At 39.6% G+C, this 20,696-nt stretch overlaps 1 protein-coding gene across 1 annotated transcript in view; it reads left to right on the plus strand.

Annotated features, from left to right (window-relative positions):
* The window catches only part of LOC109914682 (laminin subunit alpha-2-like), a 378,683-nt gene that overhangs the window by 264,551 nt on the left and 93,436 nt on the right, over nucleotides 1-20,696 (plus strand). Inside the window, exons 31-36 of the mRNA XM_048597042.1 lie at nucleotides 2,308-2,432; nucleotides 4,215-4,301; nucleotides 5,298-5,491; nucleotides 10,068-10,210; nucleotides 18,084-18,182; nucleotides 18,592-18,703. Of these exons, the coding sequence (XP_048452999.1) occupies nucleotides 2,308-2,432; nucleotides 4,215-4,301; nucleotides 5,298-5,491; nucleotides 10,068-10,210; nucleotides 18,084-18,182; nucleotides 18,592-18,703 (760 nt within the window). The remainder of the gene's footprint in view (nucleotides 1-2,307; nucleotides 2,433-4,214; nucleotides 4,302-5,297; nucleotides 5,492-10,067; nucleotides 10,211-18,083; nucleotides 18,183-18,591; nucleotides 18,704-20,696) is intronic.

Below are 20,696 nucleotides of genomic sequence, written 5' to 3' on the forward strand. Positions count from 1 at the left end.
ACCCGAAACGTCAGCTTTCCTGCTCCTCTGATGCTACCTGGCCTGCTGTGTTCCTCCAGCTCCACACTGTGTTATCTCTGACTCCAGCATCGACAGTTCTTACTATCTCTGAGTGATGCTTATTGGCTGTTGTTTGGATTACCAGGCCTTTAAAGGCAGAATGCTGCCTATGAGAATGGGACAATTTAGGCTAGGAACTCTTCAGCTCCAGCAGCTCCATTGACAGCAATAGCCACTACTGATGCCTCAGGGAGACAGGAGCAGCAGTCAGGGATGAGGGTTTGAGAAGAAAGTGTATGAAGCAGGCTTGGTACAACTTGCCACTAATTTATTCATAGCCAGGGGAGGCCAAGGCCAAGTGAATAACCTGGCAACTTTTATTGGCTTGCAAGACAAAAGTGGAATTTTGTTTGTGGAAGGGTGGGAGTGGTGGGATCTCCTGTGCCCACCAGAGGAATCACACAAGCCCCACACAAATATATTCTACCTTTAACCTTTCCCCACCCTAACCTTGAATCCTCTCAAATTCCCATCTCAGTCAAGCTCTCACTGGAGCCTAACAGTTAGCTCCCAATTTTAACTGGAGTTACCTTCAGTCCTGCCCCAGGACCACCTCCTCGTCAGGATCTGCCTGAAATCCCAGCAGTAGCCCCAACCCAAACGTGGTGCTGTGAAGACTACAGTGTTGCTAGCCAGTCAAATAGGCTGGCAGCTGTCCAGGGTGGGACTTCTTCAGATGGTGATGGCAGGCGTGCCCTTAGCCCTGTGACTCCCATCAGGATGTAAAATGGCTGCACGATAGTCAGGATATTTGTAGTTCAGCTCCCAATTGCTTTTTTCATTGGGATGGAGACCACAGCATTCCCATAAAATCCAGCCCTTGTTACAGCCAGCTTTCAGATTGAGAATTGAATGGTCTAAAGAAAACATAAATGGAGAATATAGGTACCATACATATATTCATATGACAGTTCATGAAGTTAAATCTCTCAAGGCATTTTACCAAAGTGGAGAATAAGAAGGAAATGACTTATTAAAACACAAAGCTGTACTTAAAGAAAAAGATAGCAAGCTAAAAAGATTTCTGTAATATCTGTGAGCTTATAAGTGTGAGTACTGAAGATTTTTCACTTATTACTAGCTGCCAATCTTTCTCTTTGGCTGAAAAAGTTATCAGATATTAACATGAAGTCCAAATGGGATGTGTGTTGTAATGTCACATAGACTGCACATACAGCTGGGGTCTCATAACTATGGCAAGCCAGTCAATACACTAAGTAATATTGTTATTCTCCAAACACATTCCTTAATTTACTTTAAGAGATTTTTTATTTCTTTAGTTTTCATTTTTAATTTGCCTTTCTGACGTGTTTTTTTTCTCTCTCTATCCAATCTCAATTTCTCTTTCTGTTGTAGCATTGAATTTGTTCACTCTAATTCACTATCCTTCTTGTCAATTTAAATCCTTTAATCTTGGTAGAGGAGATAGATTGTTTTTCTCATGGTTTACCAAACTTGTTGCACTTTCTATGCCATCATGAACTCACAATTCAGGCAAATTTATTGGCAAAAATGTATTTAAAACTTACATACATACTAACAAATCTAACAGATCACATTCCAGCAAAATATTGACCATTGTGAATTATTTTTCTGCGGAAGGAGGGTATTGGTACACTGCCAACAAAGAAATTACATGTATTGAGTCTTCTCTAACCAACAATCTTGATACAAAAAGCAATTTTTCAATAATGGAAAATACCTATTTTTTCCAGTAAGAAAATGACTGTTTGAAAGATTTCAGCCATTTCTACAATAGTGGTCAAATGCAATATCTCATAACTTCAAATTCAAGTCAGTTGTCTTTCAAGAATTTATTGTGTCTGTGTCTGTGTTATTTGAAGTTTACGAAAGCAGATTTTGAGTATTTCGCTGCTGACTGTCCTTTTATACAACACATAAATCATTGTGCATGTAAAATGATAAAATTCAGGAAGAATTTTGTTTACTGAGCTAATGAAAGGTCTTGATTTTTCTACTCTGAACAATTCAGGACTTTTTTCACCTCAGAATATGAATAAAAATAATGTTTCTCAAATGACTTCAGAGCATTTTCCTGTGAACTGCTTAAATACACTTTGTTCGAGGTGTCAGAGATAATACATTTTCCAAACTGTTGTCTTTTTTGTTTGGAAATAACAAGTAAACATTGTCTGAATTGAAGGTGCTTATATTTATAAATATCATCTTATGGATAATTATAATGAAGACATAAACTTTTACTGAGCAGAATCCTTTCTCTGCCAGAATTGTCGTGACAACACAGCTGGTGCGCATTGTGAAGTGTGTGCTCCTGGGTACTATGGAATAGTAAGAGGATCTCCAAATGACTGCCGTCCTTGTGCTTGTCCCCTTCAAATCTCCAGTAACAAGTAAGATTCTAACATTGCAGTGCTTCAGATCCCAGTGGCAAGAACTATGCGACAATATCATCCTGAATGTTTGTGGAGTCCTCACGATCACTAATCACAGCTTGAGGAGATCAAGACATCCAGTCAGGCAGTTGCTTTCAGAAAATTGCACCATTCTTCAGGATTCACTGTGTCTGCTAAACTCAATTTTGAAAATATCTGTGGAATTTTCACTCTTAGATTATTAAAATTATTAATTTACATATATAAAATTATGAACATTAAATACAAAAACTGACCCAAATTAAGCTGTGACTGCCCGAAGCTATTGAAACACTTTGCTTGCACCAAACATTACATTTATGGCATGTCATTACTAGTTTCATCCCTTCACATCTCTTCTCGAAGTGCTGACATTTTGCTATGAGGCATTGCATTCTTGCTGGTCCATCTCGTATACCTCCCCCAAATGATCTGGCTTCATATTGCTCCAAGGCAACAGGCTGTTCCACCCCAGCGGGAGCTGTGGTAGATTTTGATCTGGTCTTCACCAAACCACATCTGTTCAATTGGAACATGAATGTAAAGTAGCGATCAGCAACCTCAGTCAATTTTTCTCCCGTTAACCTGTGGGTAATAAGCTCACTAGTAGTACTTCCACAGTTGCCTACCTGAGATCAGGGAGTTCAGTGTTGACCAGAGAATGATCTGCATAGTTTTATTGCTTAGATAGACACAAGCCTAACCAACTTTTCCTTGTATTTCATGTATGGGATGTGAGTGTTGTTGGCTAGTCCAGCATTCATTGCCTTTCCCTAATCGCACAGAGAGCACTTTGGAGGCAACTACATTGCTGTGGATATGGACTGACACATAGGCTAGAAGGATGGCAGATTTCCTTCGCAAAAGGACATTTGTGAACCAGAGGGATTTTCCCCCCAGTGATTGACAATGGTTGCCATGAGACTAGCTTTTAATTCCTGTTTTGCATTGTATTCAGATTTCACCATCTGCCATTGTACGAGTTGAACCCATGTCCCCAGCACCTTTGCCTGGGTTTTCGGATGACTAATCCATTCATGACTCTATCACAATGGTACTGGTTCTCTCCTTCTCAACCATCAGGAGACCCTATATTTGAGATTTATTGAATTGTGATTGACATGTTATCATAAGAATAATGAAGCAGAAGATCAGAAAAGTTTGTTCCCACCTCATCTATACTTTAGTGATAGAGTTGTGTTGCCATAGGCACAAGTCAGTAACCATCCCCTCTCCCAAACTCAAAGATCGATACATCTCTGCTCCTTTTCCCTTGATTTTTGTTTCTGGGAAAATACGGATTCCCTTGGGGCAAATATTCTGTCTTGTGCATCATGATGTTTTAATATTCTCATTAACCATGGTTAAAATGACTCAAAATGTTTTAGTGAGCAGTAAGAATTTAAATTGTTGAGATAGTGCTGGCCTCAGTGTCATTCAGACTTTTCAGTGTCAGTCGAGCCTGTCAGCTGCCTGATGGAACACTTTATTAATTTTATGGATGAGATGAATGCTGATCATTGTTGCACTTTAAATGTGCTGTTACAGAAGGAAGAATCATCCTGCGGTGCAATGAAATAACCTCGCAGTACAACCCAGCCCTGCAAGGAAAACTGTATTCTTACTTAAAAGTATTGATATTATTTTAATGTGTATGCAGCCTGGCATTTATGCTGCCATTGAAAATGAAAGTAGCATATCTTTAGATTAATTTGTTATCTACTTAGCTTCAGTTGACCATTTGTATTTAATTACTTTCAGCTTTAGTCCTACCTGCGTTATAGAAGGACATCATGCTTATCGCTGCGATGCATGTAAAGAAGGATATGAGGGGCAGCACTGTGACAGGTAAAAAGTCATTCTGATCATAGATGTTTTAAAATAATTCAAGGATTTTTAAGAATTATCAATAAAATTAAATAATTATGGTATTGTAAATAATTCCAAGGCTTTATAAACATATTTTCTTAAAATATTATAATGCTTTAAACCTTTTTAATGAAACAATTGCTTACGTACATTAGCGGTGAAATTAGGGGACCTAAAGATAAAAGGCTGCATAGTTTGGGCAAGAGCAGCAGGAAATTGGGAGGGCATGGTGTGATGCTATCCAAGTAAGGGAACATTTTCCACTAACTGGATGTTGCAGTGGACAAGGTGCATTGCTTTAATCATAGAATCCCTACAGTGTGGAAACAGGCCATTCGGTACATTGAGTCCACACTGATCCTTCGAAGAGCATCCTACCCAAACCCAACCCCTACTCTATCCCTGCTTTTCCCGTGGCTAATCCATCTAGCCTGTATGTCCCTGGACACAATAGGCTTTTTAGTATAGCCTGCATATCTTTGGACTGCGGGAGGAAACCCACTCAGACACGGGGAGAACGTGCAAACTCCACACAGACAGTCACCCAAGGGTGAATCGAACCTGAGTCCCTGGTGCTGTGAGGCAGCAGTGCTAACTACTGCCGCCCTTTAATATACTGTCCTCAAGGGTTTTGGGTATTTCCAGTATAACAGAGAGGTTATTGGTTATGCTGAAACAGGCCCTTTGAGAAAACAGTGAGACTGAAATATTGTTGGATTGGGAATGCAGATGTGCTTATGTTGCAAGTGGCCCTGCAGGCACCAGAAATGGTGGGATAGTCACGTGCAATATCTAAACCCCTCTTATTCGAGGAAATGTGACTGGATCAGTGTTGTATCCAATGAGTAAGGATAAATTCCAGGGCCCAGTTCCAAAAAGCCTGTCACACTATTTCTGGGTTCACATTGGCTATATTACCAAAGTATTTGAAGTTTTTTCAAACCGTTTTCAAATACTGATTTTGTAAATTTTTAGGTGTGCACCTGGTTACTATGGTAATCCAAGAATTGAAGGAAGCTCTTGTATACAATGTGAGTGTGATCCTGTTGGTTCATTACCTGTACCATGTGACAAAGCCACTGGTCAATGTAGTTGCAAACCAGGAATGAGGGGCTGGAACTGCGATAGCTGCATGGAGTGGCATGTTCGCGAGGGCACAAAATGTATTTGTACGTATCCTAACATCAAATATTATTCAAATCGTGTGTGCTGATTTGTTTCCATGTATTTTTTTCTAACATGAAAAATTCAAACAGCTGGACTCCATAAACCACACTGACATTGATTCATCTTAAGAAGGCTTTCAACAAATACAGGTAGAGATATGGCAGGATCCTATCCAAATGGCTTTGTCTTCTACAATTTGATACTGACATTGTGGAAACGATGTATAGCAAAGTGCAGCTAGCTTCTCAGTTTTCAACGCTTCAGGATGCCACTGTAGCCTTGAGTGTCCCCAGTTTCCATCCTTTGATAATCCTGATAAGATGTTGAGTTTAGTGCTGATATATTTACAGAAACATATTAAGAAACATATTATACCCAGAAATCTATTTCTTTCAAGCAGATCTGCAACAATCATCCAAGCTTAGCAGATCGTTTTTTTTTATTTGGTGCACTTCCATGTCTTTCTCAGTCTCTTTTCTCATAGCTTTCTACTGTCTGTAGCTGTTCTGGTTTTCATCAGGCTAAAGATCAAGGCATCTGCATTGTCAGAAAATTCTCCCAGAAATGGATGTGCTAGCAGCTTCATAAAACTTTACTACGAAGGAATAATGTTAGCGCTTCATTTGACTTCTGTTGACTATCACAAATGAGGGTAGCCAACTTTTCTGTGTTCTATTCAAAAGACTTTATGGATTAGCACTGAATCCACTGAAATAATTTACATTGATTTGATTTTCCTGTTGCCTGCTATTGCTGAAAAATTATTTCCTAAGGAAGTAACGAGGACTTGACCTTCCAGAAAACTATGAAGCTGAGCCAGTCATTTTGGATAGTAGGCAATTTGTTTTCATCACAGGAAGTTTTTCTTCCCATTAATAAATGTAGGTTAAAGGTTGAGGTTTGTAAAGACAATGCTACAAAGGTTGAAAATAAGATCAACAGTAAGGTTCAGTGGCCACGAAGAGTTTTGAAGTCATACAATTTAAATATACTGTTTTCAATAATAATTGATGAATGATCGACACATTAGTAAGCATTATTCTATCTGTTATTTATACAGAGATATTAACTTATGGTTAACTAATATGGACCAGACCAAACCCCTCAAAATATATTAAGAAGATAGACTAGATCCTAACTTTTTTTTATTTTAAGGCAAGTGCCGGGCATTGCATTCCAGATACAATCCGATTGGTCAAACTACTAGATTTGAAGCAAAACACACTTTGTTCATACACTTTGGTTAAAATACAACAAAAGAAAGAAGAAATTGCAATAACTTAACTCTATTGGAAAACTTAATAAAATAATAGATTATTTAACTGCTAAGCAGTAACTGTTACAATATATTACATCCCAGAAACACACCCTTGGCAAAGGCAAATTCAGTAAAATAGATTGTCTCACATGCAGTTCTTCAGGCAGAGAAACATCAAGAGAAAGCTCTGAAACAGAGAGTAGCCAGGAGAGATGTACTGCAGCTTTCAAACCCAACTTCAAGACCCAGCTTCTGAAAAACTAACAATCCTGGCTCTGTGGAAGCTTGACCCCACGCATTCAGGCTGCTTCTATTGTTTCAACTCTTTAAAAAAAACCCAAGGCCTCACAAGCTGTTCATTTTATTGGATTTATATAGTCAGTTCTGCGCATCTGTCTTAAAACCTCTCTTCAAACCAAAAGCACAATATCTACCTCTTAAAGGCAAAGTATCATCTCATAACTTCCCTTAGGATTTTTGAAAAGCCTCATTAATAATACATTCCCTTAAAAGAGGATGCATTTCTAATTTGTGACTAATGTCTGACCTGCTAAATACTTATCCACAAACATTGCCAAAGGTAGTTTCTCATCTATTATCAATTTCATTGTCACTGTTCAATATAGGATAGAGTTTATTGTTCAAATTGAATATTCTCAATTTTTCTTTAGTTTGTTTTCTCTCTCTAAGTTGTTCCTTTATGCTAAAATTAGTGACAAACTTCAGAAAGATAGCCCTAAGAACCTACCACCTCAAGAAAAGATGTTAGGCTTACTGATTTACCCGTGTTGAGCTAATTATATATTTTGATGGATTTTAGTTCATTCAGCTGTTGAATGATCAGTTCGGAGTCTCACTATTGATCTCTATATGATAACGCACTTGAAACTTGGCAGTGCTGAAATAATGGTCTGACCTATGCTTTTGGTAGCTTGTTCCTAATAAGCTGCAGTCATTTTCTATCTTATACAAAAATTGCTGGTGGCATGAGTGCCTTATGTTTACAAAGTAAGTGACACAATTAAATTTCTTAAATATATTTGGCCTTGTAGATATGGAATTAAATTTAATGATCCTGTACCCCCACCAGGGAATACTTATCAAAGACAATGAGAGCTGGAAGCAGGGCTAAATAGCCAGAAAGATGATTTTACAAAATGCACTATATTTGAGCATTGCTCTCAACAGGAACTGTGCAATCTTGAATTTGCCTTCTAAAATTTTCCCATATACTGCTTAACAGAAATTCAATGATTTTGATAAAATGAGGTAAGGTCGGATACACTGCACAACTTGGAAGAATATGCATGAATTGCCACCTTAGATTTGAACCATTTTGTTTGAAGTTGTGCCTTTTGATTTGTTTTGAAATGTCTGCAGTGCTTTAACGTGGGGTTTAAGTTTTATATTTTCACACTAACAAGTATCAGTGTTCGACTTTGCAAAGTGCCAACATTTTCACTAAAATGGCGTTAATTTTGAGGTTGGTTGTACCAGACATTTGCTTCTTAGTTTGCATGGAATAAAGCAATGTTTAGCTTTTTGTGTGATCATCATATAATTCATTATGAAAGTTTACTATCATAGGAATGTTCTCAAATATGCACAAGAGGAAGAAAAATTCCCACAAAATATTATCCAAGTGTAGTCAACCTGCTGGTTGAGAGAAGGAGAAGCGAAGGAATTAGTACCAAAGTAAGGTAGAAAGAAAATAGGGAAAGAAACCTATTGACAAGTCAGAATAGAAGAACAGGCAAAGAAGTAGCAGCTGTAGTTTATTGTAGTAAGCATGTGACTTAATGCATCTTGAGAAGCAGATCAAAGAGAAGAAGCTATGATTTCAAACTAAACATGGAATGGATAAATTAAAAGAAAAGACTTGAGCAGAAAAGTGGCAAATAACATTCATGCCACAAAAAATGCCAAGCAATGATCTTCTCCAATAAGAGACAGTATGACCACTGGATTTTTGACATACAATGGCATTACCAACACTGAATCCCACACCATCAATGTCCTGGGGACTGCCATTGACCAGAAACTCAACTGGACTCGCCATATTAAAAACATGGCTTCTAGAGCAGATCAGGGGCTAGGAATACTGCAATGAGTAACTCACCTCCTGATTCCTGAAAGACTATCCACCATCTACAAGGCATGAGTCAGGAGTGTGATGGAACACTCCCCACTTGCCTGGATGAGTGCAACCCGAACAACACTCGAGAAGCTTGATGCCATCTGGACAAAGCAGCCCGCTTGGCTGACATCCCATCCACAAGCATTCACTCCTTCCACCACTGATGGTGAGTAGCAGCAGATAGTACTATCTACAAGATGCACTGCAGAAATCCACCAAAGATTCTCAGACAGCACCTTCCAAACTTGCAATCACTTCCATCTAGAAGGACAAGGGCAGCATATATATGGGAACACCACCACTTGCAAGTTCCCCTCCAAGCCATTCCCCATCCTAACTTGGAAATATATTGCCATTCCTTCACTGCTGCTGAATCAAAATCCTGGAATTCCTTCCCTAGGGGTATTGTGGGTCAACCTGCAGCAGCTCATTACCACCTTCTCAAGGTCAAGTAGGGACAGGCAATAAATACTGGCCAACCAGTAATGCACATGTCCCACTAGTGAATAAAAATAACATTCATCTAAATATTTGTTACAATGTAAAATGATACAAGCAATGTTCACTATTAATTTAGAATGATGCGGGGTCATATCTGGAAGATTAGTAAAGAACTATTGTAATGAATGCAAGTTTAATACTGGAAAAAAAATACAAGAATTTCTGTGACTTAATTTATCCTTTATTAATGAAAACATTTTCAAATGTTAGTAATGGCTAACCATGCACACGACAATACTGATAATGGTCATATTCCAGTAAATAGGGAATAGAAAATACTCTTTTGATTCACAACAATAAAGCCTTATTTTGTCATGTGGTACACAATGTGGAAAAGGTAGATATTTAATCAGCAAAGTTCATCAAAAATATGAACATTTAATTGATGTAATGTATGAACATTTAATATTCTTGTGCTTTATTACCATATGCAATAGTAACAATTTGCACAATATTGCAATAATAATTTCTAGCATGATGCTTTGAAATATATTCAAGTCTGCAATCTTTATTAATTATAAAACTTCACTGAAATCAATCATTGCTCCATGAAATGTAGTGAATGTTTGCGATATTAATGTGAAACAGACAGAGTGCATTTGACTTGATTATAAAGATTCTACTGCATATTTATTTATTACTGTTTGCTAACTTGTTTTGTATTGAATAAATTTTACACCAGCCTGTGACGATGAGTGCACTGGACTTCTGCTGAATGACCTTGAACAACTTAATAAACTAATTACTGGTCTGAATCTCTCAGGACCCTTCCCTCCTCCTTATAAGGTGCTTTATAGATATGAAAATATATCTCAGGAATTGAAGGCAAGTACATATTTCTGTTTCAATGTAGTTTTCCAAAATATATTAATGAAATAGATGAGAAAGAATAACTAAGATAAGTAAAGTCATTGTATTGAAAATATTAATTTGCTGTTTTTAATTTCGATGATATTACATCAGTTACAAAGCATTTTTCTTCTGTTTATGTAAACAACAACTTGTAAATACTTTGAACTAAATGCAAAATACAATTATGGAGCAATTTAGCCTTTGTAGAGCTAAGAGTCACAGGAAAGTCTATCAAAAACCACAGGAGAAATGTAAGCATGTAACTTATTGAAAAATTAAGAGTTCGAGTGGGCACTGTTATGACCAGGTGAGGAGGGGTAATTGACTCTTTTTTAAGCCCCTCTCAGTCAGTTGCAAATAAAAATTTAAGAACATAACTATCACACTTCAAATAAAACATAACTAATGAGATCAAAATTAAAGAGCCAAATTACAAGGATTTCTTGAGTGTAAGAAAGAAGAATTTTATTACTTGCTAATCCTGAAAAAAAAAAGAAACCACAACGTCAAACACAAACCCAAATGCATGTGATATATTTACAAAGGAGAATGGTCTCGTTTGGACAGGGAGAATAGATTATATCTTTTTAAAAAAGTGATGTTTGATTTTGAACCCAGGAGCAGTTGTTTAATTGTTGACTCATTTTCTGAAGTAATAGATCTTCAGATCTTGGTGAATAGTTGTTTTCCACCTACTCAAGGAGAGGTGATGGCCTAGTGGTGTTATTGCTGGGCTATTAATCCAGAGACCCAGGTAATGTTTTCAAATCCTGGGTTCAAATAATGGGTTCAAATCCTGCCATGGCAGATGGTGGATTTTGAATTCAGTAAAAGTCTGGAGTTAAGAGTCTCATGACCATGATTCCATTGTTGATTATTGAAAAATCCCATCTAGATCACTAATGTCCTTTGGGGAAGGAAACTCTAATCCTTGCCTGTCTGGTCTACAAGTGATTCCAGTCCCACAGCAATGTGTTTGACTCTGAACTGCCCCCTCGGATGGGCAATGGTGGCCTAGCCAGTGACATTCACATCCTGTGAAATAATATTTTATAATATTTTTTCACTGAGCATTGACTTCAAGATCAGTAGAGGTATAGAACAAAAGAGATTCATCTTCTTGTTATCAGTTCATTTTCATTTTTACTCTGCCTTGCTGTTCAAAGCCACTATCGATATAGGTCCATTTGTATATTCCTGAGTCCATTCCATTGTCCTTCCAAGTTGAATACTCCATATGTAAGCTTTTGTCTCTCAATATCTGAACAATTTGTGACTGAGCAAGAGATACAAATTTCTTCACACCAACTTAATTATCTGGTTTCCATGCCCTTGGATAATTTCATGATTTCAGTGCAGCACGTTTAGTATATTTCACCTAGTTTGCCTCAATCTGTGGTTAGGTATTCACAGCAGCTATTTAAAGTCAGTATTTGTTCTTATTAAAAATCAGGTCTTGGCTATTAAAACTGAGATGACAGAAGTTGAATGTTGGTAGTCCACATTCACCATTATCATAGCATAACACCTTTTATTTTGAATGGCAAATTAAATAACACTTAAGGGTCTATATCAAGTGTTGTTGGATAAACACACCTGAAAGCAAATCTCTTGACGTGTGGCATACCTAAAAGCAAAATGAGTGCTGGCTGCCTGTCAATTGGGGTTGGAAAACCTTTGTACCTACCACTGGAAATTACACCTCCAAAAATCACTTGTTTGGTTCTGGATCCCTTGGCTTTAGGGTTACTGTCCCAGAAACAGCCACAGCCTTTTCTGCAGCATGACTGATAGCAAGAGCTGCTGGCTCCCATTGGTGTTCCTGGGAAACTGATTCCCATATATGCAGATACGTTTTGATGCTATAGTTGTAATGGTAATGCAGATTGCTTTAAGTGTATACCACAGTGAATTGCCTACATTTCTTTGTCATCAAAAGAGCATTATTGTGAACTAGTAATTCTTAATGCCTTGAAAGCAGAGGTTTAATTCTCACCATGACTGCTGTTTCAATTTAAATTGAATTGATAACGTTTGGGATTAAATCTCATCTCAATAGTGGCAACCAGTGAAGCCTCATTGATTGTTGTAAAAACCAATCTGATCCACTATTGTTCTTTAGGGAAGGAAACCTGCCAAGCTTATCATGTCTGGCCTACATATGACCCCAGACCTACAGCAATGTGGTCCTCAATCTTAACTACTCTCCGGGCAATTAGGAGTGGACAATAAATGCTGACCTTGCAAGCAATATCCACACTCATTAAAAAAAACAATCTTAATTTCAGGGGTGCTGCCCACATCGCGGCTTGGTATGGCAACTGCTGTGCCCAGGACCATAAGAAACTGCAAAGAGTTGTGAATACAGCCCCGTACATCATGCAAGCTAACTTTCCATCCATTGACTCCATCTGTACTTCTCACTGCCTCAGGAAGGGTTACATTGACTTTCCTGATCCTCGGATACTGTCTAACCTGCTGTGTTTTTCTTGCTTCATGTCTACTGACTCTGGCTTCCAGCATCTGCAGTCCTTACTGTCTCTAAATTCATCAAAGATCCCTCCAACCTGGTTATAATCTCTTCCAACCTCTTCCATCAGACAAAAGATACAAAAGCTTAAACACACACACCAACAGATTCAAGATCAGCTTCTTCCCCTCTCTTATTAAACTTCTGAATGGACCTTTCAAATTTTAAATTTAATATTGATCTTGTGCTTTGTGCACCTTCTCTGCATTCATAACATTATATTCTTCACTGTACTCTATTACTCTTACGCACTTTGCATAGTATGATCTGCTTATACCGCCCGCAAAACAAATCTTTTCACTGTGACTAGGTTCAGGTGATAATAATAAATCAAATCAAAATGATGGGCACTTGAAAGCTTCATCCAATTCACTTCAAGTTAGAATTGAGTGGGGTTTTTTTAGGAAGCTCCTTTCTGCTGTTATTGTTGACTTATATCATTGTTTCTCCATTAGTGATTGGGTGGTAGTTTTATTTCTCAACCTGCCATTTTCTGCTAGTTTTTATAAGAATGAATATTTTATTGGGTGTTTCCAGTGACTGTCATGAATTTAGAAAAAAATAAAGAAAACAGAGGGAAGAAAAACTCAAGAGCTAGTAGGAACTGCAGATGCTGAGAATCTGAGATAACAAGGTGTAGAGCTGGGTGAACACAGCAGGCCAAGCAGCATCAGAGGAGCAGAAAGGCTGACGTTTTGGGCCTAGACCCTTCTTCAGAAATGGGGGAGGGGAAGGGGGATCTGAAATAAATAGGGAGAGAGGGGGAGGCGGATAGAAGATGGATAGAGGAGAAGATAGGTGGAGAGGAGTCAGACAGGTCAAAGAGGCAGGGATGGAGCCAGTAAAGGTGAGTGTAGGTGGGGAGGTAGGGAGGAGATAGGTCAGTCCAGGGAGGACGGACAGGTCAAGGGGGCGGGATGAGGTTAGTAGGTAGGAGATGGGGGTGGGGCTTGAGGTGGGAGGAGGGGATAGGTGGGAGGAAGGATAGGTTAGGGAGGCGGGGACGAGCTGGGCTGGTTTTGGGATGCGGTAGTGGGAGGGGGGATTTTGAGGCTTGTGAAGTCCACATTGATACCATTGGGCTGCAGGGTTCCCAAGTGGAATATGAGTTGCTGTTCCTGCAACCTTCGGGTAGCATCATTGTGGCACTGCAGGAGGCCCAGGATGGACATGTCGTCTGCGGAATGGGAGGGGGAATTGAAATGGTTCGTGACTGGGAGGTGCAGTTGTTTATTGCGAACCGAATGTAGGTGTTCTGCAAAGCGGTCCCCAAGCCTTCGCTTGGTTTCCCCGATGTAGAGGAGGCCACAACGGGAACAGCGGATGCAGTATACCACATTAGCAGATGTGCAGGTGAACATCTGCTTGATGTGGAAAGTCTTCTTGGGGCCTGGGATGGGGGTGAGGGGGCAGGTGTAGGGGCAGGTGTGGCACTTCCTGCGGTTGCAGGAAAAAGTGCCGGGTGAGGTGGGGCTGGAGGGGAGTGTGGATCGGACAAGGGAGTCATGGAGAGAGTGGTCCCTCCGGAAAGCAGATAAGGGTGGGGAGGGAAAAATGTCTTTGGTGGTGGGGTCGAATTGCAGATGGCAGAAGTGTTGGAGGATGATGCATTGGATCCAGAGGTTGGTGGGGTGGTATGTGAGGACGAGGGGGATTCTGTTTTGGTTGTTATTGCGGGGAGCGGGTGTGAAGGATGAGTTGCGGGAAATGCGGGAGACACGGTCGAGGGCGTTCTTGACCACTGAGGGGGGGGAAGTTGCGGTCCTTGAAAAACGAGGACATCTGAGATGTACAGGAGTGGAATGCCTCATCCTGGGAGCAGATGCGGCGGAGGTGAAGGAATTAGGAATAGGGGATGGCATTTTTGCAGGAAGGTGGGTGGGAGGAGGTGTATTCTAGGTAGCTGTGGGAGTCAGTGGGCTTGAAATGGATATCGGTTTCTAGGTGGCTGCCCGAGATGGAGACAGAGAGGTCCAGGAAGGAGAGAGAGGTATTAGAGATGGTCCAGGTGAACTTAAGGTTGGAGTGGAAGGTGTTGGTGAAGTGGATGAACTGTTCAAGCTCCTCGTGGGTGCACGAGGCGGCGCCGATACAGTCATCAATGTAACGGAGGAAGAGGTGGGGTTTAGGGCCAGTGTAGGTACGGAAGAGGGATTGTTCCATGTAACCTACAAAGAGGCAGGCGTAGCTTGGGCCCATGCGGGTACCCATGGCCACCCCCTTTGTCTGTAGGAAGTGTGAGGAATTGAAAGAGAAGTTGTTGAGGGTGAGGACGAGTTCGGCTGAGCGGATGAGGGTGTCAGTGGAGGGGGACTGGTCGGGCTTGCAGGACAGGAAGAAGCGGAGGGCCTTTAGGCCATCTGTATGGGGAATGCAGGTGTATAGGGACTGGACGTCCATGGTAACGATTGAAACTCAACTCTGGTTTACTTTCTAGAATTTTGGCCCAGGCATAAAGGATTGTTTCCTGCTCCAAAAGTGGGTAGTACAAGTCATGTAATTTCTTAGCTCAGCAGACTCATCTTGGAGAAAAGTGCGCCATCACACCCAGGAAGGATGCACGGATGGAGACAGATCTGATGTGACCAGACAAGCATTGGAAGCACCCACGGGACTGCCGAGTGCTGAGATGAGCTCTTTAAAAAACCCTGCCTTGATTTTTTTGGGATTTTGTTGCAGTTGTTTTGTAAAACATTCGGCCTTCATGCCCTCATCCCTCACACTCCCTCAACCTCCGTCCACTCCGGATACCCACATATGCCATCTCATACCCCAGCCACCCTCATGGCCCTCGTAATTCCATGCCACCCCATAGCTCACATATCCTGATGGCCCCTTATAGCCTGTATTACAACTTCATGTCAAGTTATTCTAATGCCTATCTCCCCTGTAATTGATAAATATCTATTACAGTTTTCACTGTATAAAAAAACTGAATGCCAGTTGAAAATAGTGTATTTACAGCTTGATTATTTAGTTCCTATAAAAAGGAATCTTTGTGTTCATAATGACATATCAATGACAGATAATCTTTTAATAGTGTTTCTGCACTGTCAATTAAATTGTGAACTTACAACCCTTCTTTCTCTCAGTACTGATTGGTAGGGGAAAACATTCAAACATTAATAACGTTAACATTATTTAGGATTGTTACAATAAACAGCTATGGAAATAGAACAGATTTCTTTCAACTCACAAAGATATAGACAAGCTGTTTTGTTCCAATTTCAAGGGATGGACATTTAAATAGCTTGACAGCTTAACAGTGCTAGGTCTGTAGATATCTTGCCTACCCTACAAAAGCTTTTACAGCCTCTCCAGAAATTCATTAAGGAGGCTACAGCACTTTTGCCATTTAGCAGTCCAAATTACACTGTCTCATTAATGGCTCATTATTTATTTACTTATTAACATGCATAAAATTACAAAGGTTTATAACAGTAAAACACTCATATCCGAGTAGGAAAGACCTCTATTTTATTAATGTACAGATGGTGCTGGCACTACTTTAAGAATTCAATGAGCAGATAGTCACTATGATGGACCCAAACCACAACCATCACTCTCCCCCACCCCTTCCTCTTAATGTTGCTTGTCTGCTGTTACGTTAACTTGCTCCTCCTCACATGTGCCTACCAAATGTTACTTCTTGACCCTCTCAACCTTATATTGCCCAAAGTGAATGTTTCTGCCTTTGTGCCTGTGCACTATGCATTGCTCCTGTGACCAGCTTGTGTTTTTTTTTACCTGATGGCACTGACAGAAGTCAACAGCCCTGTGCTGCTCCTCGTCTGGGAACCTAGCCCCTGACTCGAGGCTTGGACCCCAATAATTAGACTTTGACGTGCACCCTGTCCCCATGTGTCCTCTGATGCCAAATGTATAAACTTGGTGGTTCCCTGCACAGAGGAAGAGAACACATGTTACCATGAGCAATACAGAATGTTGCTTTTACAGAAACAAGCCAATACAATGTGGTAGAGGATCTGAGATAACAAGGTGTAGAGCTGGATGAACACAGCAGGCCAAGCAGCATCACAGGAGCAGGAAGTTGCTTGGCCTGCTGTGTTCATCCAGCTCTACACCTTGTTATCTCAGATTCTCCAGCATCTGCAGTTCCTACTACCTCTGAAACAATTTTAACCCCACTGCAAAGCCTCTTCTGAGGATGCCTACCCTGAAGAAGTTACCCTCCTCCCTCCGGAAAAACCTCAGTGGATCTCTCTCCCACTGCAACTCTCTCGTAATCTCTTTGGCCGTTTTCTGAAGAAGGGTCTAGGCCCGAAACGTCAACCTTCCTGCTCCTCTGATGCTGCTTGGCCTGCTGTGTTCATCCAGCTCTACACCTTGTTATCTCAGTACAATGTGGTGTTACTCTTGGGCAGAGCTGCAACATGTTGTCCACTGAATGATTTTAAGGAGCAGAACGAAGGGGTTGGAGGCGACATGCATCTTGTTGTGATGCCCCGAGATGACATTTCAACACCTAGCCGTCCACTGTTTTCATTGTTCATTAGCTGCTAAATTTCCAAACTTCTCTGTGGCACCCTGCTTAGTATTACATCCAAATGGTCTTTGGTGCACAGCAAGTTTTCTCAGCATTTGTGGACACCATTGTCCCAGAAAAATCCAATTTTGCTCAAATTAACAAGCAGCTTTTTGCAGAGCTGCTGCAATACTATTGCACCTGTAAAATGTACAGCTTCAGAAGTTAATTTTGTCTTTGGATATGTATATAGGACAGAGTAAGTAATTTCAACTACCTTTCTTTAAGTTCTGAGGAAGGGTCACCAGACCCGAAACATTAACTCTGTTTTTCCCTTCACGGATGCTGCCAGACCTGCTGAGCTTTGCCAGCAACTTCTGTTTTTGTTCCTGATTTACAGCATCTGCAGTTCTTTTGGTTTTTATTTACCTTTCTTTAGTATTAACTTCTAAATATAAAACCTACAAGTGATTAAATTGCTTTGTGATTTTTCTTGGATTATGGGCTATAGCCTATTAAAAAAAATTGCCATTCATTGTAGCTGGTAGAACACTAAAGATGAATTGGTGTTTGACATTTGATAACTTTCATGTTTACAGTAAGTATGAGTTCAGCAGTGAAAAGAGTTCATAATCTCTTGTATACTAATTGTATTTAATGTCTATTTATTGATGAAATAAATATTTGCATTAGCAGTTTCTCTTTTTTTTAAAAAAGCCTGCAATAAATAATGAACAAAGATACTAACTCATCTGTAATGTAGTTGTGGTGCTTCTTGTGCTTAATATGAATGTCTCCTATAATTCGTGAACTTGTTCGTATATCTGCAGTACCTCATGTCACCTCAGAGAGCTCCAGAGAGACTTCTACAGCTTGCTGATAGTAACCTGGACACATTAATCACAGAGATGGATGAGCTACTGAACAGAGTAAGGGACAAATACAGTAATATAATTTAACATCAAAATACAGCTGAAATTTCTGTTGTTTTCAACACATACAATGTGATCTTTTGAGAAGATTCAGAGCTAATTTATTTAGTTTTTTTCATATTCTATGGCATAATATTTATGAAATAAATATTTGCATAAGCAGTCTCTTTTTTTAAAAAAACTTGCAATAGATAAAAATTAAGACTGAACATATAAACTGACTGAAAACTACTTTTGCAATAATCTCAAGGTTTTAACAGAGAACTAAAGCATCTTCTAATTATTATAGAACTCTGAATATATTCTACATTTGACAAGTAAATTTACAAATTGAAATAATGTTACTTATGTCCCTTTTTGTTATCCAAATCATTTATTAACTAAATTATTTTTGACTTAAAATTAGACAACAAAAGTTTCAGCAGATGGTGAACAAACTGATAAAGACACAGAGAAGACTGACAAACGAGCAAAGGAGTTAGAAAAGTCCATCAGACACACTATGTTGGCTACTCAAGGTAGAAATCAACTTATATAATCAGGATGTATTTTCAAAGTCAGTTTTGGAGTTCATTTGCTGTGAGTCAGTGTTTTTGACAGTGTTTTAGTTTAACGGAATATGTTAGATACCAATGGCCTTGACTTTTATGAGGTCAGGCTGATTCAAAAGAAGATGACAGGCAAAACCTCATTCTGAGATTACAATCCCAGTTTCCATTTCCAGCAATTTTTGGGACAAGAATGCAGGTAATGAGCCCGCGCACTGCCCTGCAGACCCAGCAGGCTCTATTCAGGGAGGTAAGTATCTTGTAGCGCTCCTCTTCAGCAATGTTCATGAAATATGGGCAGCTCCTTAATGACTCATGGTTCACGGCTCCTGAGAAGAGACGTGAACCATGGCCTGGATTGAGGAATCTTTTAACAGGTAACCATTTTTAATTTGTTCACAAAATGTGGGCATTGCTAGTCAGGCAGCATTTATTGCCGATCCCTTTTTTTCACATTATTTGTTTATAAGACGCTGGCATCACTGGCTCGGTGAATGTTTATTGTCCAACTCTAATTGCCCTTGAGAAACCACTTTCTTAGCTGTGCCCACAGTGTTATTGGAAAGAAAGTTCTGTGATGTTGACCTGGTGATGGTGATGAAATGACAATATGATTCAAGGTCAGGATGATGTTTGTCATGGAGGTGAACTTTGTGGCGTTCCAATTTATTTGTTGCTCTTGTCCATCTAGCTGGTTGAGCTCATGCATTTTGAAAGTACTGTTGAAGGACCTTTGCTGGGTTGCTTAGGTTTAAACCGTCTTCCCTATGCAGCAGAAACAGATAGCCAGAAATCTATTTTTCCAGGTGGCCTTATCATAAAAGCTTGTCTGAACTCATTAATGGAATCAGCTCAATGAGGGCCTGTTCAGACAGTTTGCGGGGAAATGTTTGATATCTTAACACATTTATAAAGTTATAATAAGTTATTCCTTCTTTGTGCTGGTATTTTAATATCTGTTTGCTTATTTGGGCAAGATTTAAAGGTGTGATGTAGGGTACAATGCACTTTCATAAGGCTGTCAGAGAAGAGATTGTTTTGGTTCTTTCTCATGAACATTTCACACACTTACCACTGTTATCATACAGCTCATTGGTTCTGAACATTTTGAATACTAGATACATAAGCATGGCAGATGCATAGGAAGGATATAGGGTTGCCCAAAGGCGTATGGGAGAGCCATGATTATTGACCATTGGCACTTATTTCATTTCCAGTTTGCCTCTGTCCTATATTTATGTCACTATGACCATTTTATTAAAAAAGAAGAGGTTGTGTGAGATGCTATTTCTCCCTGTTCCACCAGCTGAAATTTATGTGCAAATCCCAATGCAGATTTGACATATCTTTATGGAGGAATGACAAAAGTAAGCGCAAGCATCTGCAATGGACACACTTTTCCAAAATACATCACAATTTTTTCTTACAGTAACATGGTTATTTTGGAAGAAAGTCAGCCCATGTATCACTTATCAATTTGGAAAAAGCTATTCTTTCCAATATCAGGTATGAGGATTCCAGAAATTCTCAAGTCAGTGTAAAAACATGAGAATGAAACAATTTTGTATAATTATTGTCTTCAGGTTTGAGTTTCACAATGGCTTAGCATTCAAAAAGGCCCCATCACCCGATTTTGAAGCGGAGCTCAGAAGTTCTGCCTGGTGTCGTGGCCAACATTTATCCCTGAATCGATATTGGAGAATAAACTGTCTGGTCATTACCAAATTTCTAATTGTAGAAGCTTTTCTTGCGCACTGTCTCATGTCCTGCCTTCAACAGTGACAGTACTTCAAAACTATAAGCAATGAGGTCATGAATATGAATACAAGTTTTTTTTGTTTGGGGGCATCCCACTTAGCTAAGTTAACAAGGTGTAGAGCTGGATGAACACAGCAGGCCAAGCAGCATCAGAGGAGCAGGAAGGCTGACTTCTTCAGAAGGGTCTAGGCCCGAAACGTCAGCC

The sequence above is a fragment of the Rhincodon typus genome, chromosome 5 (genome assembly GCF_021869965.1).
Source record: "Rhincodon typus isolate 14 chromosome 5, sRhiTyp1.1, whole genome shotgun sequence".
Taxonomy (NCBI): Eukaryota; Metazoa; Chordata; class Chondrichthyes; order Orectolobiformes; family Rhincodontidae; genus Rhincodon; species Rhincodon typus.